The sequence below is a fragment of the Oncorhynchus keta genome, chromosome 7, assembly GCF_023373465.1.
Source record: "Oncorhynchus keta strain PuntledgeMale-10-30-2019 chromosome 7, Oket_V2, whole genome shotgun sequence".
NCBI classification, from domain to species: domain Eukaryota; kingdom Metazoa; phylum Chordata; class Actinopteri; order Salmoniformes; family Salmonidae; genus Oncorhynchus; species Oncorhynchus keta.
Window position 1 is genome coordinate 31,469,621 of NC_068427.1, and position 22,640 is coordinate 31,492,260.

Here is a 22,640-nt window from a genome sequence, read left to right on the forward strand (position 1 = left end):
AACCGTTATGGGCAGAGGCTCTGTTTCCGGGCGTGATTACGTCACTCAACCACCGTGAAGATTCTAGTTAGTTTAGCCAACTCAACACTTACCACCCGGCGACTCCCGGACCCAAACCCGGATAAGAAGTGGGCCAACAATTCACTCGGTCAAGGTAACGTTATTTTGCAAGATTTCAGAGTATGTGCATTTCATAGATAATGCGTAGAGAAAATATCTGATCTCAATGATGAGGTAGGTAGCTGCAATAACATTAACTTAGCTAGCTAACGTTGCTTGTTAGGCAGCTAGTGTGGGCTCTACCGATAGAGCTAGCTAGCTTTACAGAACCGCTTTTAAAGAAGTAATTTATTTTATGATTATGATCTGGCGTTTCTACGAAGAAACAATAATCTGATTTAAATAAGTGTTACATATGTGTTCATAGCTAGTTGGCTAGTTTAATTTGTTTTAGCTTGCTAACTTGGCACATTTTGTCACCATGCAATCTTGTCTCTAGTTGAAAACACTTTCTGAAAAATCACTTTGGAATTATTGTTATCTTATCCTACCTAGCGTGAGGTGTGTGACACTAACAACTTCAGAGATTCAGCACTGAAACACTGTGTTAACTGAGACCTGTGGCAATGGAATCTCTATCGCCAGCAAAATCGCGACAAGCTTTTCAAGTTCAGAATCAGCAGATGCCTTGGAGCAGGATGTTGCTGGGATCACTGATTGTCTTCAGTTGTCTGGTAACTTCTGTGTCCTCTGATGAGGATTACTATAAGTTATTGAAGGTGTCCAGAGAAGCAACAACCAGAGAGATACGACAAGCCTTCAAAAAGCTAGCTCTGATCATGCACCCGGATAAAAACCCAGTGAGTAGCCTGCCCTATAGATAGATAGATATACACTACCTGTCAAATTTTAGAACACCTATTCATTCAAGTGTTTTCCTTTATTTTTTACTATTTTCTGTTGTATTGTTGGAGTGAAGACATCAAAATTAAGAAATAACAGAAATGGGATCATGTAGTAACAAAAAGTTTAACAAATTAAACCAAAATATATTTGAAATTCTTCAAAGTAGCCACCCTTTGCCTTGATGACAGCTTTGCACACTCTTGGCATTCTCTCAACCAGCTTCACCTGGAATGCTTTTCCAACAGTCTTGAAGGAGTTCCCGCATATGCTGAGCACTTGTTGGCTGCTTTTCCTTCACTCTGCGGTCTGATTCATCCCAAATTATCTCAATTTGGTTGAGGTCGGGTGATTGTGGTGGCCATGTCGTCTGATACAGCACTCCATCACTCTCCTTGATCAAATAGCCCTTACACAGCATGGAGGTGTGTTGGGTCATTGTCCTGTTGAAAAACAAGTGGTAGACCCACTAAGCCCAAACCAAATGGGATGGCTTATCACTGCAGAATGTTGTGGTAGCCCTGCTGGTTAAGTGTGCCTTGAATTCTAAGTAAATCACTGACAGTGGTACCAGCAAAGCACCCCACACGATCACACCTCTTCCTCCATGGTTTACGGTGGGAAATGCACATGCGGAGATTAGAGATCGACCGATTATGATTTTTCAACCGATTCCGATTATTGGAGTTTAAAAGCCGCTACTGATTGATCGGCCGATTTTAAAATAAAAAAATGTTTTTATTCATTTGTAATAATGACATTTACAACAATACTGAATGAACACTTATTTTAACTTAATATAATACATCAAGTTCAATTTAGCCTCAAATAAATAATGAAACATGTTCATTTTGGTTTAAATAATGCAAAAACAAAGTGTTGAAGAAAGTAAAAGTGCAATATGTGCTATGTAAGAAAGCTAACGTTTAAGTTCCTTGCTCAGAACATGAGAACATATGAAAGCTGGTGGTTCCTTTTAAATAATGCAAAGTGTTAGAGAAAGTAAAAGTGCAATATGTGCATGTAAAAATCCAAACGTTTAAGTTCCTTGCTCAGAACATATGAAAGCTGGTAGTTCAATATTTCCAGTTCTTCAATATTCCCAGGTAAGAAGTTTTAGGTAGTAGTTATTATTGGAATTATATTATATGACTATTTCCCTCTATACCATTTGTATTTCATTAACCTTTGACTATTGGATGTTCTTATAGGCACTTTAGTATTGCCAGTGTAACAGTATAGCTTCCGTCCCTCTCCTCGATCCTCCCTGGGCTCGAACCAGGAACACAACGACAACACCACCATGCAGAGCAAGGGAAACAATCACAGGCTCAGAGCGAGTGACGTTTGAAACGCGCACAAACTAGCCAACCATTTCACTTCGGTGACACCAGCCTCATCTAGGGAGTTGATAGGCTTGAAGTCATAAACAGCGCAATGCTTGACGCACAACAAAGAGCTGCTGGCAAAACGCACGAAAGTGCTGTTTGAATGAATGTTTTTATGCGCCTGCTTCTGCCTACCACCGCTCAGTCCGATACTTAGATACTTGTATGCTTGTATGCTCAGTCAGATTATATGCAATGCAGGACACGCTAGATAATATCTAGTAATATCATCAACCATGTGTAGTTAACTAGTGATTATGATTGATTGATTGTTTTTTTTAAAGATAAGTTTAATGCTAGCCAGCAACTTACCTTGGCTTACTGCATTCGCGTAACAGGCAGTCTCCTTGTGGAGTGCAACGAGAGAGAGGCAGCTCGTTATTGCGTTGGACTAGTTAACTGTAAGATTGGATCCCCCGAGCTGACAAAGTGAAAATCTGTCCTTCTGCCCCAGAACGAGGCAATTAACCCACCGTTCCTAGGTCATCATTGAAAATAAGAATTTGTTCTTAACTGACTTGCCTAATTAAATAAAGATTAAATAAAGGTGTAAAAAAAAAAAATGTCCAAAAATACAGATTTTCCGATTGCTATAAACTTGAAGTCGGCCCTAAGTAATCGGCCATTCCGATTAATCGGTCGACCTCTAGCGGAGATCCTCCATTCACCCACACCGCATCTCACAAAGACACGGCGCGGTTGGAACCAAAAATCTCCAATTTGGATTCCAGACCAAAGGACACATTTCCTCCGGTGTAATGTCCATTGTTCGTGTTTCTTGGCCGAAGCAAGTCTCTTCTTCATATTGGTGTCGTTTTTAATAGTGGTTTCTTTGCAGCAATTTGACCATGAAGGCCTAATTCACGCAGTCTCCTCTGAACAGTCGATGTTGAAATTAGAGGTTTGCCGATTTAATTGGGGCCGATTTCAAGTTTTCATAACAAATCGGCAATCTGACTTTTTGGGCGCCAATTATATTGCAATCCACGAGGAAACTGCATGGCAGGCTGACGACCTGTTACGCGAGTGCAGCGTCAAAAGGACCTTGTGGCTACAAGGAGCCAAGGTAAGTTGCTAGCTAGCATTAAACTTAACTTGTAAAAAACATTCAGTCTTCACATAATCACTAGTTAACTACACATGGTTGATGATATTACTAGGTTGACTAGCTTGTCCTGCGTTGCATATAATCAATGCCGTTCCTGTTAATTTATTATCGAATCACAGCCTACTTCAACTTCGCCAAAAGAGTAAAGATTTAACAAAATTGCATAATCGTTGCACAAATGTACCTAACCGTAAACATCAATGCCTTTCTTAAAATCAATACACAGAAGTATATATTTTTTAAACTTGCATATTTAGTTAAAATAAATTCATTTTAGCAGGCAATGTTAATGAGGGAAATTGTTTCACTTCTCTTGCGTTCAGTGCAAGCAGAGTCAGGGTATATGCAACCGTTTGGGTTGCCTGGCTCTTTACGAACTGTGTGAAGACCATTTCTTCCTAACAAAGACCATAATTCATTTGCCAGAATTGTATGTATTTATGACAAACATTGAAGGTTGTGCAATGTAACAGCAATATTTAGATTTGGGGTTACCACCCGTTCGATAAAATACGGAACAGTTCCGTATTTCACGGAAAGAATAAACGCTTTGTTTTCTAAATGATAGTTTCCGGATTTTACCATATTAATGACCAAAGGCTCTTATTTCTGTGTTTATTATATTATAATGAAGTCTTATTTCATAGAGCAGTCTGACTGAGCGGTGGTAGGCAGCAACAGGCTCGTTCATTCAAACAGCACTACTGCATTTGCCAGCAGCTCTTGGCAATGCTTGACATACAGCACTGTTTATGACTTCAAGCCTATCAACTACCGAGATTAGGCTGGCAATACTAAAGTACTAGAGAGAAATACTAAGGTATAGAGAGATAGTCAACGCGTCATAATTCCTATAATAACTACAACCTAAAACTTCTTAACTGGGAATATTGAAGAACTGGAAATATTGAACTACCAGCTTTCATATGTTCTGAGCAAGGAACTTAAACGTTGGATTTTTACATGGCACATATTGCACTTTTACTTTCCAACACTTTGCATTATTTATTTAAGACTAAATAGATTTTAGTTCAAATGTGTTCATTGTTCATTCAGTATTGTAGTAATGACAATTACAACAAATATATTGTGGCAAATCTCTTCAAGATTAGGAGCGTTTGTCACAAATTAAGTGGGAAACTGTCAGCAAAATCACAGAGTTATTTCGAACAGGACAGTACCTGTGTGCTTGTTTCTCCGTTCTGGTCCACCCAGGCCGCAGGCAAGATCAAGGATAGCAGGGTTCGGTACACGAATCAGGTTTTCGGTAGGTCGAGGTCCAAACGCCAACAGGTTAGTCCAAACAGTCAGCTCATACATGGTAAATCCAGCCTATATATATATATATATATATCATTCTCTACGGTTCACAGATCCTTCCAGCCCTTTCTCTCTCTCTTCCTGGTTTGTCTTGACCCCTTATCTGTGGATTGGCCCCACCTTCTGAGGGTTCCCCTTGCTTCTGAGAATTGTAGTTTTGGCAGTCGGACATTTTGTGATCTGTAGTTCTGATCGGGGTGGCCATTTTAGTGATCGGGCAGAGCCCCTTTATTAGTTCACATATCTGACATTTATCACTCGACCCCCTTCTTTGCCAGAAAATATATATAGGCCGATTTTAAATCGGTATCTGCTTTTTTTGGTCCTCCAATAATATGTATCTGCATTGAAAAATCATAATCGGTCGACCTCTAGTAGAGATGTATCTGTTACTTGAACTCTGAAGCATTTATTTGGGCTGCAATCTTGGGTGCAGTTAATTGCAGATTTCTGAGGCTGGTAACTCTAATGAACGCATACTCTGCAGAAGAGGTAACTCTGGGTCTTCTTTTCCTGTGGCGATCCTCATGAGAGCCAGTTTCCTCCTAGCGCTTAATGGTTTTTGCTGCTGCACTTGAAGAAACTTTCAGTTATTGAAATTTTACGGATTGACTGACCTTTATGTCTTAAAGTAAAGATGGACTGTCGTTTCTCTTTACTTATTTGAGCTGTTCTTGCCATAATATGACCGCCAGGTGCACACTGTTTCCTCCGACACATTGGTGTGCGTCCCCCCATGGACCTCGCGGTCGCGGCTGGCTGTGACAGAGCCTGGGCTCGAACCCAGAGTCTCTGGTGCCCTAGACCACTGCGTCACCCGGAAGGCCACAAATTAACTTTTTAACAAGGCACACCTGTTAATTGAAATGCATCCCAGGTGACTACCTCATGAAGCTGGTTGAGAAATGCCAAGAGTGTGCAAAGCTGTCATCAAGGCAAAGGGTGGCTACTTTGAAGAATTGTTTAACACTTTTTGGGGTTGTTTCATAGTTTTGATGTCTTCACTATAATTCTACAATGTAGAAACTAGTAAAAAATAAAGAAAGACCCTTGAATGAGTAGGTGTGTTCAAACTTTTGACTGTGTGTGTTATAACATGTTAAAATGTAACTTATCATTGGCTATAACATATCACAACATACTGGTGATTTCCTAGACTGGTCCCAGATCTGTTTTTGCTATTTTTCTTAATTCTATGGTCATTGTCACAACAAAACGGCACAACCACGTCTGGTAGCAGGCTAGATATTTTCTACAAAGTCCAGTACTTAATTTGTTGCTCTGTCCAGCATGATGAAACTGCCCATGACAAGTTCCTGAAGGTAACCCGAGCCTATGAAGTTCTGAAGGATGACGATCTGAGGAAGAAGTATGACAAGTATGGAGAGAAGGGTCTGCAGGATGAGCAGCAGGGAGGAGGGCGATATGAGAGCTGGAACTACTATAGAAATGAATTTGGTAAATCTTTTTTCTTTTGGAGTAGTCTAAGAATGTGAAATGTAAACATTGACAAGAAATATGAAGAAAGGGGATTGATAGGCCACTGCTAACATGCAACATTTTCAGTCATTTCCTCAGGACGTTGGTGTGACTTGTCATCTTACTCTTTCTGCAGGTATCTACGATGATGACCTAGAGATTGTCACTTTAGATAGGGGAGACTTCGGTAAGTGATGTCACACTATTCCGAACCTTCAGAGCCATCCTTTCTGGTTGGGGTATGTTTGTTGTTATGATACTGACTCTACTACTATAGATGCAGCAGTGAACTCCGGGGAACTATGGTTTGTCAACTTCTACTTCCCTCGTTGCCATCATTGTCACGAGCTGGCTCCCACGGTAATACTTTCCTCACTCACTGTAAAAGTGCATTCTGCAATATTTTCTGCTATTCATTGGTTGTTTCATATACTTAATTAAAATGTCAATTGAACAGTGGTAGATATTGCAGATGGTACCTTTGTTTAAGTCGTCTTCATTTATCTTTTGATACTTGTTATCTATGTTTAATATTTCAAAATATTATGTTACTTTGTGTGTGTGACCGCAGTGGAGGGAGTTTGCCAAGGAGATGGATGGAGTGATCAGGATAGGAGCAGTGAACTGTGGAGACAACAACAGACTGTGTCGCAGCAAAGGCATCAACAGCTACCCCAGCCTCTACATTTACAAAGCTGGAATGGTAGGAGAAACGTCACAGCTGTCTTTTAGGATAGCTGTGTCATGCATCACGTAGCCTGGTTAAACTAGACTGAATGCTACACTCACCATGGTTTTAGCACATCGTTCAATCTGTTTTAAACAGGCTACGTATCACTCACTGCTCATGGTGTTAGGAACAACCCTCTAAAACGCATCCCTTTCTGTCGTCCCAATAGAATCCAGAGAAATACTTTGGAGATAGGGCCAAGGAGAGTTTGACTAAGTTTGGCATGCAATTTGTGAAGAGCAGAGTTACAGAGCTGTGGCAAGGCAATGTCTTCACTGAGATTGAGGCAGCATTTTCATCTGGAGTTGGATGGCTGATCACCTTCTGTGCTGACTCTGGAGGTAAGACGGGCTGTTAAGGGTTACGTTGAGATGCTTTGTCATGTTTACAAATAGAGACTTTTAGTCAAAGTAGTGAAACCAATATGGTAGGAATTGTATTTTCTATACAGTTAAAATATGATCTGTGTTTGATCTCTTCATAGACTGTCTAGAGTCACAGACGAGGCAAAAATTATCAGGAATGTTGGTAAGTCCTCATTGAACCCATGCTGTATGTTTACCTTCCCATGAGCATACATTGTTATTGTGACTGAAATATGTCTCTTCTCTTGTGTTCTCTTCAGGAAGGTCTAGTGAACGTGGGCTGGATGGACTGCTCAACACAGGCTGAGTTGTGTGACAGCTTTGAGGTGACCACCAGCACCACAGCCTTCTTCCCCCCCGGCAGTTCACTGAAGAACAAGGGCAGCGTGCTGGTAAGAGAGGCCCATGTTTTAGTTTTGTTTGCGTACACTAAAAACAATGCATAACATGAAATGTATTTGTAAGTGAGAAGGAGAAACCCAGGATGGGTTTATCAAGAAGCCTCACCATACATGGCTTAGAGAACACTTTTTATTTTATTGACATGAGATGATAGAATCATGACTGTTCTGTTTCATCACAACAGTTCCTGCAGAGTTTGGATACCAGAGAGATCTATGGAGAGGTGATGCAGCATCTGCCTGACCTGGAGGCTCTTACTAAGGAAACCTTCCAGGTACAGTAATAATAACCCAATAATCAAATCTAAGGTACAGTCAAAATCATCTGTATTGTCATCTTGTACCACCATATATTTATTGTGTCTGGGGGGGATTATGTCTTAGTGCAGCGTCCTCTGTGCTGTCCAATCTGTGAGAGGCAGACTCAGTTGTTGAAGGCAGACTCGAATGTTGTGGATGTTTGAGTGGTGTGCTGATGTCCTTTCCTCTTCCTAGTAATAATATACCTACCTACTAAAAATAACCACATATATTTGACATGAAATAATCTGTTGTCTGACATGATTTCAGTTGAGGAAAACACCTTTCGTGGTGATGCTGAAATATTTAGGAAAAATACAGTTATTGTGTTCTATTCTATTCTCCATCGGTCTCTGTAGAGTAAACTGGCCCATCATCGGTGGCTGGTCAGTTTTTCTTTCGGACAGAAGACCATGGCATCTCATGAGTATAAGAAGCTCAAGGCTCTTCTGAAGGCAGCCCACATACAGGTAAGGTCTGAAATCCACAATGAATATCGCTCTGATTCACTGTTCATTCACGTCACTGATTCAGTCTGGATGTTTAATACTGCCAGTACTCTGTGCTTTTTCTCAGGTGGGAAAGGTGGACTGCCTTACTGACTCAGAACTATGTGTCTCATTCTACATTCAAAAGCCCTGTATCGCTGTCTTCAAAGGCCTTGGGATTCATGACTTTGAGATCCACCATGGTAAGTCAGCGTCTTATTCGAACTCAATCGATTTTGGTATTTTTTTCTCTGTATTTCACTTGGCTTTCCTTTTCACTGGTTGTTGTATACATATGGACATTTGTATATCTACTCGGGGGGGCTCCCGAGTGGTGCAGTGGTCTAAGACGCTGCATCACATCCGGCCGTGATTGGGTGTCCCATAGGGCGGCGCACAATTGGCCCAGTGTCGTCCGGGTTTGGCCGGGGTAGGCTGTCATTATAAATTAGAATTTGTTCGTAACTGACTTTCCTAGTTTAACACAATTATTTGTACATTTTTCTTGTTTTGTTTTTCATGAGAGCTTGAGTGAGTAAGATTTGCAATCTATTTCTTATAAATGGCAAATAAACTGTTTCTGTTCTCCCAGGGAAGGATGTGCTGTATAACATCATAGCATTTGCTAAGGAGAGTGTCAGCGCCCATGTCACCACTCTGAGACCAGAGAACTTCCCCAGTGATGGAAAGGAGCCCTGGCTAGTTGACTTCTTTGCTCCTGTAAGTATCAGCCTAATGTTAGTGACTAATACTCTACTTGCTTATCGATGTTCACAGTTGACTACGTGTTGACATGTATTTGAAAGATCAAATCATATTGTATTTGTCACATGCGCCGAATACAACCGGTGTAGACCTTACAGTGAAATGCTTACTTACAAGCCCTTACCGGACAATGAAAAAATAAGTATTAAGTAAAAAATATAAAATAAAAGTTACAAATAATTAAACAGTAAAATAACAATAGCAAGACTATATACAGGGGGTACCGTTACATAGTCAATGTGCGGGGGGACCGGTTAGTCAAGGTAATTGAGGTAATATGTAGGTAGAGTTAAAGTGACTTTGCATAGATAATAAACAGAGTAGCAGCAGCATAATAGAGGGGTTTGGGTAGCCCTTTGATTAGCTATTCAGGAATCTTATGGCTTGGGGGTAGAAGCTGTTAAGAAGCACTTGGATTAGCTGTTCAGGAGTCTTATGGCTTGGATGTAGAAGCTGTTAAGGAGCCCTTTGATTAGCTATTCAGGAGTCTTATGGCTTGGGGGTAGAAGCTGTTAAGAAGCACTTGGATTAGCTGTTCAGGAGTCTTATGGCTTGGATGTAGAAGCTGTTAAGGAGCCCTTTGATTAGCTATTCAGGAGTCTTATGGCTTGGAGGTAGAAACTGTTAAGAAGCCATTTGGACCTAGACTTGGTGCTCCGGTACCGCTTGCCGTGCGGTAGCAGAGAGAACAGTCTGACTAAGGTGGCTGGAGTCTTTCACAATTTTTTGGCCCTTTCTCTGATACGACCTGGTATAGAGGTCCTGGATGGCAGGAAGCTTGGCCCCAGTGATGTACTGGGCCGTACGCACTACCCTCTGTAGTGCCTTGCGGTCGGAGGCCAAGCAGTTGACATACCAGGCAGTGATGCAACCAGTCAGGATGCTCTCGATGTTGCAGCTGTAGAACCTTTTGAGGATCTGAGGACCCATGCCAAATCTTTTCAGTATCATGAGGGGAATAGATTTCGTCGTGCCCTCTTCACGACTGTCTTAGTGTGTTTAGACCATTTTAGCTTGTTGGTGATGTGGACACCAAGGAAATTGAAGCTCTCAACCTACTCCACTCCAGCCCTGTTGATGAGAATTGGGGCATGCTCGGTCCTCCATTTCCTGTAGTTCACAATCATCTCCTTTGTCTTGATCACGTTGAGGGAGAGGTTGTTGTCCTGGCACCACACAACCAGGTCTCTGACCTCCCTATAGGCTGTCTCGTCGTTGTCGGTCATCAGGCCACTTGTGTCATCGGCAAACGTGATGATAGTGTTGGAGTCGTGCCTGGCCATGCAGTCATGAATGAACAGGGAGTACAGGAGGGGGCTACAGGGGCATGCACCCCTGAGTGGCCCCCGTGTTGAGGATCAGCATGACGGATGTGTTGTTCCTTACCACCTGGGGGCAGACCGTCAGGAAGTCCAGGATCCAGTTGCAGGGGGAGGTGTTTAGTTCCAGGGTCCTTAGCTTAGTGATTAGCTTTGAGGGCACTATGGTGTTGAACGCTGGGCTGTCGTCAATGAATAGCATTCTCACATAGGTGTTCCTTTTGTCCTGGTGGGAATGGGCAGTGTGGAGTGCAATAGAGATTGCATCATCTGTGGATCTGTTGGGGCAATATGCAAATTGGAGTGGGTCTAGGGTGTTTGGGATAGCACTTCATGGCTACAGATGTGAGTGCTACGGGTTGGTAGTCATGAACTAGGTGTGGCTATTAAAATAATAATCTGTTGGTGACTAACATTAATCCCTGAAAGTAAACAGACTCTATTGTTGTGTAAAGTGGACTAGATCCTGTTGAGTTGGCTGAGACATTGGGTGAGGTCCATGAACAAATACTAATATACGGTTTCCTTGTAGTGGTGTCCGCCCTGTCGTGCTCTCCTCCCTGAGCTGAGGAAAGCCTCGATCCAGCTGTTTGGTCAGATGAAGTTTGGAACGCTGGACTGCACCGTGCACGAAAGACTCTGCAGCACGGTGAGTGTCGGGAGAACATAGCATAGTAAACCCAAACCGCCTAGATGTGCTATTCTTCTATGTATTCCACAATATCTGCTTAGATGTATTGAGAGAGCCTGGTTGCCAGTCTGTTCAGCTAGCATTCTTCTTCTTGTACTCCATGTCGTGTGCATATGATGCGGTGTGAAATTAGTGGAATGTTAGCTAAGAAGACTGCCAACTTGGCTAGTATTGCGGAGCCAGCCATGCAAGACTGTTGCTCCCAGAGTTTAACTATGTCCCTACTGTATGACATAATTTCTCATTTTAATTTTACCTTTATTTAACCAGGCAAGTCAGTTAAGAACAAATTCTTATTTTCAATGACGGCCTAGGAACAGTGGGTTAACTGCCTGTTCAGGGGCAGAACGACAGATTTGTACCTTGTCAGCTCGGGGGTTTGAACTTGCAACCTTCTGGTTACTAGTCCAACGCTCTAACCACTAGGCTACCCTGACGAAGGTATTTATGATTGAAGTAAATAATACGCGTTTCATTCAATGAACTTGGTATGAGTAGTATCAACAAAGGCGTTTTTATTTATTACTTTAGCATTTTTACTGCTTTCCTCTGGGCTGTGTGGCATATAGGCATAGTAGAGCTGTCATTCCTCTGGCTGTGTTGTAGCAAGGCTAGCCGTAGGGCTATCATTCCTCTGGCTGTGTTGTAGCAAGGCTAGCCGTAGGGCTATCATTTCTCTGGCTGTGTTGTAGCAAGGCTAGCCGTAGGGCTATCATTCCTCTGGCTGTGTTGTAGCAAGGCTAGCCGTAGGGCTATCATTCCTCTGGCTGTGTTGTAGCAAGGCTAGCCGTAGGGCTATCATTCCTCTGGCTGTGTTGTAGCAAGGCTAGCCGTAGCCCTATCATTCATCTGGCTGTGTTGTAGCAAGGCTAGCCGTAGGGCTGTCATTCCTCTGGCTGTGTTGTAGCAAGGCTAGCCTTAGGGCTATCATTCCTCTGGCTGTGTTGTAGCAAGGCTAGCCGTAGGGCTATCATTCCTCTGGCTGTGTTGTAGCAAGGCTAGCCGTAGGGCTGTCATTCCTCTGGCTGTGTTGTAGCAAGGCTAGCCGTAGGGCTATCATTCCTCTGGCTGTGTTGTAGCAAGGCTAGCCGTAGGGCTGTCATTCCTCTGGCTGTGTTGTAGCAAGGCTAGCCGTAGGGCTATCATTCCCTCTGGCTGTGTTGTAGCAAGGCTAGCCGTAGGGCTATCATTCCTCTGGCTGTGTTGTAGCAAGGCTAGCCGTAGGGCTATCATTCCTCTGGCTGTGTTGTAGCAACGCTAACCGTAGGGCTGTCATTCCTCTGGCTGTGTTGTAGCAAGGCTAGCCGTAGGGCTATCATTCCCTCTGGCTGTGTTGTAGCAAGGCTAGCCGTAGGGCTATCATTCCCTCTGGCTGTGTTGTAGCAAGGCTAGCCGTAGGGCTATCATTCCTCTGGCTGTGTTGTAGCAAGGCTAGCCGTAGGGCTGTCATTCCTCTGGCTGTGTTGTAGCAAGGCTAGCCGTAGGGCTATCATTCCTCTGGCTGTGTTGTAGCAAGGCTAGCCGTAGGGCTATCATTCCTCTGGCAGTGGCATAGAGCCATACTAGGGCCATCATTCTAGCCCTGTCACCTGTGATTGTGTGGTGAGCTCAGTATCCACTTTTCCTGGCCAAAATAAAGATGTTCTATTTTATATCCTGATCACATCCCTGAGAGTGAACCAAATGAAAAATGTTTGTGGTTTTGATGGATAACTGAAAGTGGCAGTGGCTACCACAGTTAGGACATACAGTATGTTACATATGTGCCTGTTTTCGGTCCACCTGTTTTCGGTCCTATGTGCCTGGTTCCGCAACCACCTTGATATTTAATCAAAAGTAGTACTAACTACCAGTAATGTTGTGTTTGTGTTTTCAGTATAATATCCATGCCTACCCGACCACGGTAATCTTTAACAAGTCCTCCATCCATGAGTACGAGGGACATCACTCTGCTGACGGAATCCTGGAGTTCATACAGGTGAGAAGCTTACCATTAGCCTAGTTCACAGTATCGGTCCATCTCCTTTCTAGCCAGTGCTTATAGTGCCACAGAAGTTTAAAACTAAGAGACTCAACATAGTTACTTCATGTACCTTGTGGAGGAAACGTCCCATTGCCAATAGCCTTAATTGTCTGTTACTGTTATACAGTACATCCCTACTGACTCCTCTTTCTCCCCACTCTTCCAGGACTTGGTCGACCCCACTGTGGTGACCATGGACCCAGACAGCTTTGCAGAGCTAGTGAAGAGGAGAAAACACAGCGAGACCTGGATGGTGGACTTCTATGCCCCGTGGTGTGGGCCCTGTCAGGCCCTGCTGCCCGAGTGGAGGAGGATGGCACGGGTAGGTAGTGGATTGTAGGGTGGTAGGCTGTATAGAATACCTACTAGGTAATAGGCAGTAGGATGGTAGACTTCTTTGCCCCCTGGTGTGGGCCCTGCCTGGCCCTGCTGCCGGAGTGGAGGAGAATGGCACAGGTAAGTTCAGTAGGTACAGCAATAGAGCTTCCACTGATGTGTTCTCTGGATATTGAGGGCTTGAATCTAGCATAGATGGAGAGATACATGATATCTATCAAGATGATAAAATATTAGCATTATCTCATTTTATTCTAGGGTGGGTGGGTGTAATCAACAAATCCAACTTAATGCATTTGTCAAGATTTTTTAAATGTTAATTCACTCTAGCGAATAATTTGTTTTCTCCCTGGTTTTCTGTCTGTTGATGTCTCTTCTCAGGCGGTGAATGGTATGATAAAGGTGGGGACGGTAGACTGTCAGAAACACCACTCCTTCTGCCAAGGAGAGAGTGTCAGAGCCTACCCTGAGATACGCCTCTACCCTCAGAACGCCAACCGACGAGACCTATACCAGTATGTACCTTACTGTTCTTTCAGTCTTACTATAGTTACTGTTTACGTGTTCTACAGGTTACACTAAGTTTACATGATTTAAAGTATACATATGGCTTACATGTTGTAAAGTTTACAGTAAGTTATGTTGTAAAATGTACATTAAATGATATTGTAACGTTTACATTAAGTTATGTTGTACAGTCTGTAAATAAGAGTGCTGTTTTTATTTCTCTCACCAGGAGTTACAACGGCTGGCACAGAGATGCTCACTCTCTCAAAGTCTGGGCTGTGGGGTAAGTTCTCTCCTCCTGTGTTTCTGTCCTAGCCTTTTAACAGTCACCATTGTTGGAACCTTTGTATCTGATTTGTAGTCAACAGAAAGGAATTCATACAGTGTCCGTCTGTGTCTTAGTACTCTCCCAAGAGCATCAGTGGATCTGACTCCAGATGACTTCAGGAACAAGGTAATAGGAGGGAAGGATCACTGGGTGGTGGACTTCTATGCTCCGTGGTGTGGACCATGTCAGCACTTTGCCCCAGAGTTCGAGGTCCTCGCTCGGGTAAGATATTTTCTCCACTCCTCCATCTCTCAAACGCATGTTTCCTGGCCCGTTTTCATAAAGCATCAGAGTAGGAGCGCTGATCTAGGATCAGGCATCCCCTTTCCATGTAGGCTGATCTTATTTATTATGATATAAATGGCTCAACTGATCTACTCTGAGACACCCCTATTCATGCTTATAATATGAATACATTGTTATGTTCATGCTACAGCGAAGTTATTGTACTTTATACAACGGGTGGATCTAATCCTGAATGCTGATTGGTTAAAACCGCATTCTAGCCTCTGTCTATTCCACAAGTTACCACTGGCTGAATCTATGAAGTTAAAATGCCTATTTACTCTGTTCCATCTGACTGCGCAATCCACTGTCTCGTCAACCCATCCAGGCAATTTATAAACTTGATCTCCACTATAAAAAGCATCTAGGCATTCTTACATTTCTTTTAGACTAACATTTCATTTTCAACAACGGAGATTTGTATAAAACTTGCTGTCTGTCTCTCCGACATTTGCAACATTGTTTCAATATTCAAATTGGATCTCCAGCTGTCCCATAGTAATGAACGTGTCGGAGTCGGGACGAGAGATGCAAGCAGGCAGCGTTTCTCCGCCAGTCGAAATCATGAATCAGCTGGCATCATTTTTATGGATATATACAAATAAATGTCAATTGAAAACAGGTAAAACCATATGAAGCTCAGCTAGTTTACAGTCTTTCCAGCTTCAGTTTGAAGTGATTGTGTTAGCCGTGTTGGCTAGCTCCTCTGAACAACAGTGTCCTGACGAGAGAGCATATTTTCTATGCCAGGCAAAACCTTGCCTCGTCAACTCATTGTTATGGATGTCAAAACAAATGCAAATGCTGCTACTGTTGTTATTCGGGCTGCACTGTTTGAAGTGACTAAGTTAACCGTTGTTGGCTAAGAACAGCCCTTAGTTGTGTGCTATTCAGTAGTGCACTACTTTTGACCAGAGCCCTATGGATAATGTAGTGGTTCTAATGTGTTGATTAACTGGGCGGCCATGTCTTTGGTTGCTTCCCAAATGGCACCCTATTCACTATGTAGTGCACTGCTTTTGACCAGAGTGTTATGGGTCTCCCTATGGGCCCTGGTCAAAAGTAGTGCACTACATAGGGAAAATTGTGCTTTTTCTGATGTAATCTTCTTTGTCTAGATGGTGAAAGGGAGTGTGAGGGCAGGGAAAGTAGACTGTCAGGCCCACTACCAGACCTGTCAGTCAGCTGGCATCACAGCCTATCCCAGCGTCCGATTCTACCCATACCTGGGCACCAAGAAGGTAAGAGACTCCTGATTGGTAACTTTTAATGGGTTATCTATTTATCCAGGTAAGTTATTTAGAAGACTTCATATTAACGACCTGACAAAGAGGCGGCAATGAGTTTTTCATCATAGCAGCTTATCGTTATCTTACTTATTCTTGTCCTTATTAGAGGACAAGCTGCAATTTGTAAGTTAAATACATTTGATTACTATGTATCAGAAGTTCCAGTAGTTAGATATTCTCATTGAAACTTGTTTAACTGTATATTTGATGTAGTATTTTTCTTTGAGGACCTCTTGCCTAATAATACCATTTATATTATTAGAGAGGCGGAGTCAGTCCCCCAGAGCACTGTGCCCTAACTCGTCCCTCCATCCATCCTTCCACCCCTTCCTCCTTTCATCCCTCTGTCCCCAGCGCGACCAGGGAGGGGAGCACGTCAACAGCCGGGATGCTAACAACATTGCAGACGTCCTCCACCAGAGGCTCCAGCAGTTATCTCCATGGTTACAGGGCAAGGCGGACAACTTCAAGGTAAGCATCTTACGCAATTCAGAAACTCCGCAATCACCATTTTGCTTTTTAATCTTAGTAGCTATCTCTTACCTTTTGCAGTCAAGCGGAAATATATTATTCTCTGGCACAGACTTTTAGGTGAGAGTTTGGGTTTTTGGCTTTGGCTTAGCTAATTCAGGCAAGATGACTGCTAACACTTTTCTTTTTTTTCAATGTATTATTTTTATTTTTTAGGCCCATCCATCACCTCCACGACCCTCTTCGGAGGACTAAAATAAAAGTTTTTACTTATTTTCATTTTGTTACGTATTCAGAGCTCTTTACTTTTTCCACATTTTGTTATGTTACGGCCTGATTGTAAAATTGATTACATTTTTTAAAATTCCCCTCGTCAAATTACACACACTACCCCATAATGACATAGCTAAAACAGGTTTTTACCAAAAAAACAATAAAAAAAAAAAAAAAAAAATCAGATTTAAATAACTATTCAGACCCTTTACCAGCTCTAGGAAGAGTCTTGGTGGTTCCAAACTTCTTCCATTTTAGAATCATGGAGACCACTGTTCTTGAGGACCTTCGATGCTGCAAAACATTTTTGGTACCCTTCCCCAGATCTGTTTCTTGACACAAACCTGTTTCGGAGCTCTTGCTCTGACATGCACTGTCAACTGTGGGACCTTATATAGACAGGTGTGTGCCTTTCCAAATCATGTCCAATCAATTGAATTTACCACAGGTGGACTCCAATCAAGTTGTAGAAACATTTCAAGGATGATCAATGGAAACAGGATGCACCTGAGCTCAATTTTGAGTCTCATAGCAAAGGGTCTGAATACTTATGTAAATAAAGTATTTCTAAAACAAACTGTTTTCCCTTTGTCATTATGGGGTATTGTGTGTAGATTGATGAGGGCAAAAAAAACATTTAATCCATTTTAGAATAAGGCTGTAACGTAACAAACAACATTTGGAAAAAGTGAAGGGGTCTAAATACGTTCCGAATACACTCTACATTCTACACACATTTTACATATGTGGCTTTTATTTTTTACAGTAGTTACATAGCAAGAATAAAGTATTTTGATATACGTTACATTGAGATGGATATTACTTATACATCATCATGTTTTCACTCACAACTATTATCGAACATTAACTTATAAACCCACCCCTCAGCTACTCTGTCCATCCCACCTGTCTCTGTAAACAGCTCTCTTATGATTTCCATGTGCCATATTTTTCAACTGCTAATAGTTAGTTGAAGTGACTTTGGATTGAGTTGGCTCAGTGTATCAAACCACAATCACATACTCTCTCTTTTTTTGTTTTTCTCTCTCTTTCTGCAGGATGAATTGTGAGTTCAAGGGGGTCGATTCCACTGAGATGGTTTTCCTTATGGAAACATAAAGGATGGACACACGCACACACACACACTTAACAAACAAAAAGACTCTGAGAAGAGATTCGTTTCTGCATGGAGGATTACTGCCAAGGAAAGAAGACGTTATTGAAAGGTTACCTCAGTGTTGTCGTACTGTCAAAACAAACCTGTTTCTCAACTGATTCAACGATAAGGAAAGACTGACTCGCTGTCTTAGGTTTTATTAGTTCTATAGGTGAAGTGTGTCCATATGGTAGGTGTCGACCTGCCTGATATCTGAATGTACTGTCTGATGTAGGTTGGGGACAAGATATTTTATGCCTATATTTATGATACAAAATGGCAGTTTCAGTTTATAATGCGCCTGCCAATGTCAATGCTTCTTGTTGATTCAACTTGAACCATTTGAGTGTAGTGAACAGTGTTTTATTCATTCTGTGAAGTGACCACACTGTACTGGCTGTGTTGGTTGTATTATTATGATGATACCAATCTATTTGTTTGTCTGCTGATAGCAGGGTTCAGTATGCAACCTCCGTATACAGTAAAATACACAAACACAGTTTAGAAAAGACATCCTGTACACTGAAAACAATTAACAGAACATATGTTACCAATTAACGCCACATCATTCATTGATATGTTACTGTTTGCCATCACTGAAATGTGAATGGAAATGGTTTGATTAGTTGTGGGATGATGCAGTCTTGCAAAAGTTTTCTGTCATACCAGAAATGTGGGAAATCTAGCACGGTTTTATATAATGTCTTTGTAATCTGGTATTTTCAACTTAAAATACAATACTATCTTTGGATGATGTTTGATAGTAACTTATGTGGGAACTTGTAGTCTTGAAAATGAAAACTACAATGCTGAATAGTGTCCCTTTAAGACACTCCACAGGGGTATCCTTCTTTTCCTTTCAAGTGGTTTTGCACGGACTCTTGTATTGAGCAAATATCATGTTTTAAAAAATCTATATACAGTGTATTCGGGAGGTATTCAGACCCCTTTTTCCAATTTTTGTTGTTACAGCCTAATTCTATGTTGTTTTTCCTTATCAATCTACACAAAATACCACATAATGACAGCAAAAACAGGTTTTCAGAAATGTGTGAGGTCCTGAGTGCTCTGGAGCAGGTGTTCATCAAGGAGTGTAACAGTATAATTTTAAACCGTCCCCTCGCCCATACCCGGGCGCGAACCAAGGACCTTCTGCACACAACGACAACAGTCACCCTCGAAGCATCGTTACCCATCGCTCCACAAAAGCCGCGGCCCTTGCAGAGCAAGGGGAACTACTACTTCAAGGTCTCAGAGCAAGTGACGTAACCGATTGAAACGCTATTTAGCGCACACCGCTAACTAAGCTAGCCGTTTCACATCCGTTACAGGAGCTCTCTGTACTTTGCTTCATTCGTCTTTCCCTCAATCCTGACTAGTCTCAGTCCCTGCCGCTAAAAACATCTCCACAGCATGATTCTGCCACCACCATGCTTCACTGTAGGGATGGTGCCACGTTTCCTCCAGACACTTGGCATTCAGGCCAAAGAGATCGATCTTGGTTTCATCAGACCAGAGAATCTTGTTTTCCTATGGTCAGAGTCCTTTAGGTGCCTTTTGGCAAACTCCAAGTTTGCTGTCGTACCTATTACTGAGGAGTTGCTTCTGTCTGGCCACTCTACCATAAATAACTGATTGGTGGAATGCTGCAGAGATGGTTGTCCTTCTGGAAAGTTCTCCCGTCTTCACAGAGGGGCTCTGTCGGAGTGACCATCAGATTCTTGGTCACCTCCCTGACCAAGGCCCTTCCCCTCCGATTACTCAGTTTGGCCGGGCTGCCAGCTCTAGGAAGAGTCTTGGTGGTTCCAAACTTCTTCCATGTTAAGAATGATAAGGCCACAGTGTTCTTGGGGACCTTCAATGCTGCAGAAATTTTTTGGTACCCTTCCCCAGATCTGTGCCTCTGCACAAGCTTGTCTCGGGGCTCTACGAACAATTCCTTCGGCCTCATGTCTTGGTTTTTGCTCTGACATGCACTGTCAACTGTGGGACCTTTTTATATAGACAGATGTGTGCCTTTCCAAATCATGTCCAATCAGTGCAATTAACCACAGGTGGACTCCAGTGAAGTTGTAGAAAACATCTCATGGGTGATCAATGTAAACAGGATGCACCTGAGCTCAATTTCGAGTCTCATAACAAATGGTCTGAATACTTATTTACATAAGGTATTTCTGTTTTTATTTTACATTTTTAATACATTTGCAAAAAAATGTCAAGCTGTTTTTGTTTTCTCATTATGGGGTATTGTGTGTAGATTTGAGGGAAATAATGTATTTAATCCGTTTTTAGCATAAGGCTGTAACGTAACAATGTGGAAAAAGGGAAGGGGTCTGAGTACTTTCCAAATGCACTGCATATTTAAATGCCATTTAACTATATCAGTTCTAAAAATATCCACTAGATGGCAACAGAACAATGTATTGGTCTTCTCATGTTTAGCTCAGATTACATTTTATTTTATTTGTCACTTGCACCGAATACAACCATTGTAGACTTTACCGTGAAATACTTACTTATGAGCCCTTTCCAAACAATGCAGAGTTAACATTTAAGAAAAACTTGCTAATAAAATGTTTCTACAGTTGCCGACTGTCTTTTGCTAGTTCATCTCTGATTCAGAGGGGTTGGGTTAAATGCTGAAGCCACATTTCAGTTGAATGCATTGTTGTACAACTGATTAGGTATCCCCTTTCAATGCAATTACCGGGATAATTAGGAATATGTTCTTATTTATGCCAGCAATATTTTGCTTATTGTAAGAGGATTCTGCAAACTGTGGTTGGTACAAAGTTTGAGAATACATGTTCTGTATGTTGTCTATTTCAAAAATAGGATCCCAACTATTTTAAGCTGACTGTACTTCTGTGTAAGTCACCAACTTCAAACATTAGCTAGCTGAGCAGCTAACCGATCGCTGCAGCTGTACATAATCTATTGGTAAATAGCACACCCATTTTCACCTACCTCATCCCCACAGTTTTTATTTATTTACTTTTCCGCTCTTTTGCACACCAATATCTCTACCTGTACATGACCATCTGATCATTTATCACTCCAGTGTTAATCTGCAAAATTGTAATTATTCGCCTCCCTCATGCCTTTTGCACACAATGTATATAGATAGACTCCCCCTTTTTTTCCTACTGTGACTTGTTAATTGACTTATTGACTTGTTAATTGTTTACTCCATGTGTAACTCTGTGTTGTCTGTTCACACTGCTATGCTTTATCTTGGCCAGGTCGCAGTTGCAAATGAGAACCTGTTCTCAACTAGCCTACCTGGTTAAATAAAGGTGAAATAAATAAAAAAATAAAATAAAAAAAAGTACTAGCTACAAAATGTGGAATTCATCCATTTATGTCTTTGAACAGTTTATTATAGCCATCTTTTGACTGAGTTGATTTTGAAACAAGAAGGTTCAGAGGACACATGGGCTGAGTTTAGACAGGCAGCCCAATTATGATCTTTTTTCACTAATTTGGTCTTTTGACCAATCAGATTGGCTCTGAAAATGATCTGCTGTGGAGTTAAACATTTTTTAAAAATCTAAATACACCCAGTTTCCCTTCCAGGGCAGATTACTTTGTGCTTAAATTATAGATTGTTATTGTATCACTTTTTATAGTGGAGAAGCTAGAATTACAGTACAATGTTACCAGTGTCATGTCATGGCTGTTCACTCTAGCGTGACACACTCCATGGTCCTGTTGCTTCCAAGAGATCTTCTTCTCCCGCCCTCTCTCTATCCTTCTCTCTATTGCTCTTGGATGACAAATGAAGGTGACCTGTCGTCTGTGCAGTGTTATCAAATATCTGCTAACAAAAGGTTGCCTGCACCCAGAACCATGACTCTGACTGTCTGTGCTCCATCTACAGTCCTCTCTCTGCCAGACAGTGGTGAGAAAGTGCCTTAAAGAATAACTGACCTCAGTATTTCACACGCTAAGGAACTGCTGACAAGAAAAACTGTCTCCTGGGTCTCCTTTCCCTTCTTCATTTCCTGTGACACCGTAGGGTAGGCTTTCATGAACATCATGGGCCCTTATCAGAAACATATGTCCAAAAACCTTCAACAAATATAATATGATTGAACTTGTAGTTTTACTGTAGGGGGATGCACAAATCAATGGCTAATGTACATGGTGGTATTGTTTCAGGTGTGCCTTTGTTAGTACACAATACATTAAGAAAAATCACCCAAAAGTTCATGCTAATCAGTGTAACAGTAAGCCCATGCAGCCTTATTTACATGTTGGAACACTGGAACATGAGATGTAATCTAAAACTCCGTTAGGATGATAGAAACCCTCATTAGTTCCTTTAATGATTTTCTATTATGTCATTATTTCTATACAGCCTACACATTCTCGTTCTGAACATTTAATGCAAGTGGGGCGGGTGTGGCTTTCTGACAATGATTGCAAGAACAACTGCTGACCGATTTGAGGGCTCCAATGCATCACCCCAAAACATCTGCTGTCGCTTGTTAACGCTTGATCTGATTTCATTTAGGCCTAACAGTGCATTTCCACATAACACCATCTGGGCGACGAAACAACGTAGTCCCATTCATATTTCAATGGAGTGAAGTGGGCGGGGATCGTTGGGCGATGTGAACATGAGGTGTGAACAAGGCAGGACGAAAGTTGGTAAAAGCTGAACCTTATGCAAATACTCTGCGATATTGCGATGCTATTGACCAATTGAAGCT

General features: G+C 41.9%; 1 protein-coding gene across 2 annotated transcripts; it reads left to right on the top strand.

The window, feature by feature from the left end:
- dnajc10 (DnaJ (Hsp40) homolog, subfamily C, member 10) lies at positions 1-20,512 on the top strand. 2 transcript variants are annotated; one of them, XM_035773964.2, is made up of 22 exons: positions 1-154; positions 556-860; positions 6,009-6,177; positions 6,335-6,385; positions 6,476-6,558; positions 6,770-6,901; positions 7,098-7,269; positions 7,413-7,456; positions 7,554-7,685; positions 7,880-7,969; positions 8,354-8,464; positions 8,571-8,685; positions 9,075-9,202; positions 11,099-11,215; positions 13,134-13,235; positions 13,447-13,602; positions 13,998-14,131; positions 14,353-14,406; positions 14,526-14,673; positions 15,855-15,977; positions 16,380-16,496; positions 17,828-20,512. In XM_035773964.2, exons 2-22 carry the CDS (start codon positions 627-629, stop codon positions 17,837-17,839), a joined length of 2,424 nt encoding a protein of 807 aa, XP_035629857.1. In that variant the 5' UTR covers positions 1-154; positions 556-626; the 3' UTR covers positions 17,840-20,512. The 2 variants fall into 2 exon arrangements, with proteins under 2 accessions (XP_035629857.1, XP_052378540.1); XM_052522580.1 differs by lacking the exon at positions 17,828-20,512 and adding an exon at positions 17,218-17,359.
- The last annotated feature ends 2,128 nt before the right edge of the window (positions 20,513-22,640 follow it).

Bases quoted from the DNA above. Each gene is read 5' to 3' on its own strand.
- dnajc10 (XM_052522580.1), top strand. From the start codon at position 627: ATGGAATCTCTATCGCCAGCAAAATCGCGACAAGCTTTTCAAGTTCAG. The intron at 6,178-6,334 runs GTAAATCTTTTT...CTCTTTCTGCAG, and splicing joins CTACTATAGAAATGAATTTG to GTATCTACGATGATGACCTA. The intron at 13,236-13,446 runs GTGAGAAGCTTA...CCACTCTTCCAG, and splicing joins GAATCCTGGAGTTCATACAG to GACTTGGTCGACCCCACTGT.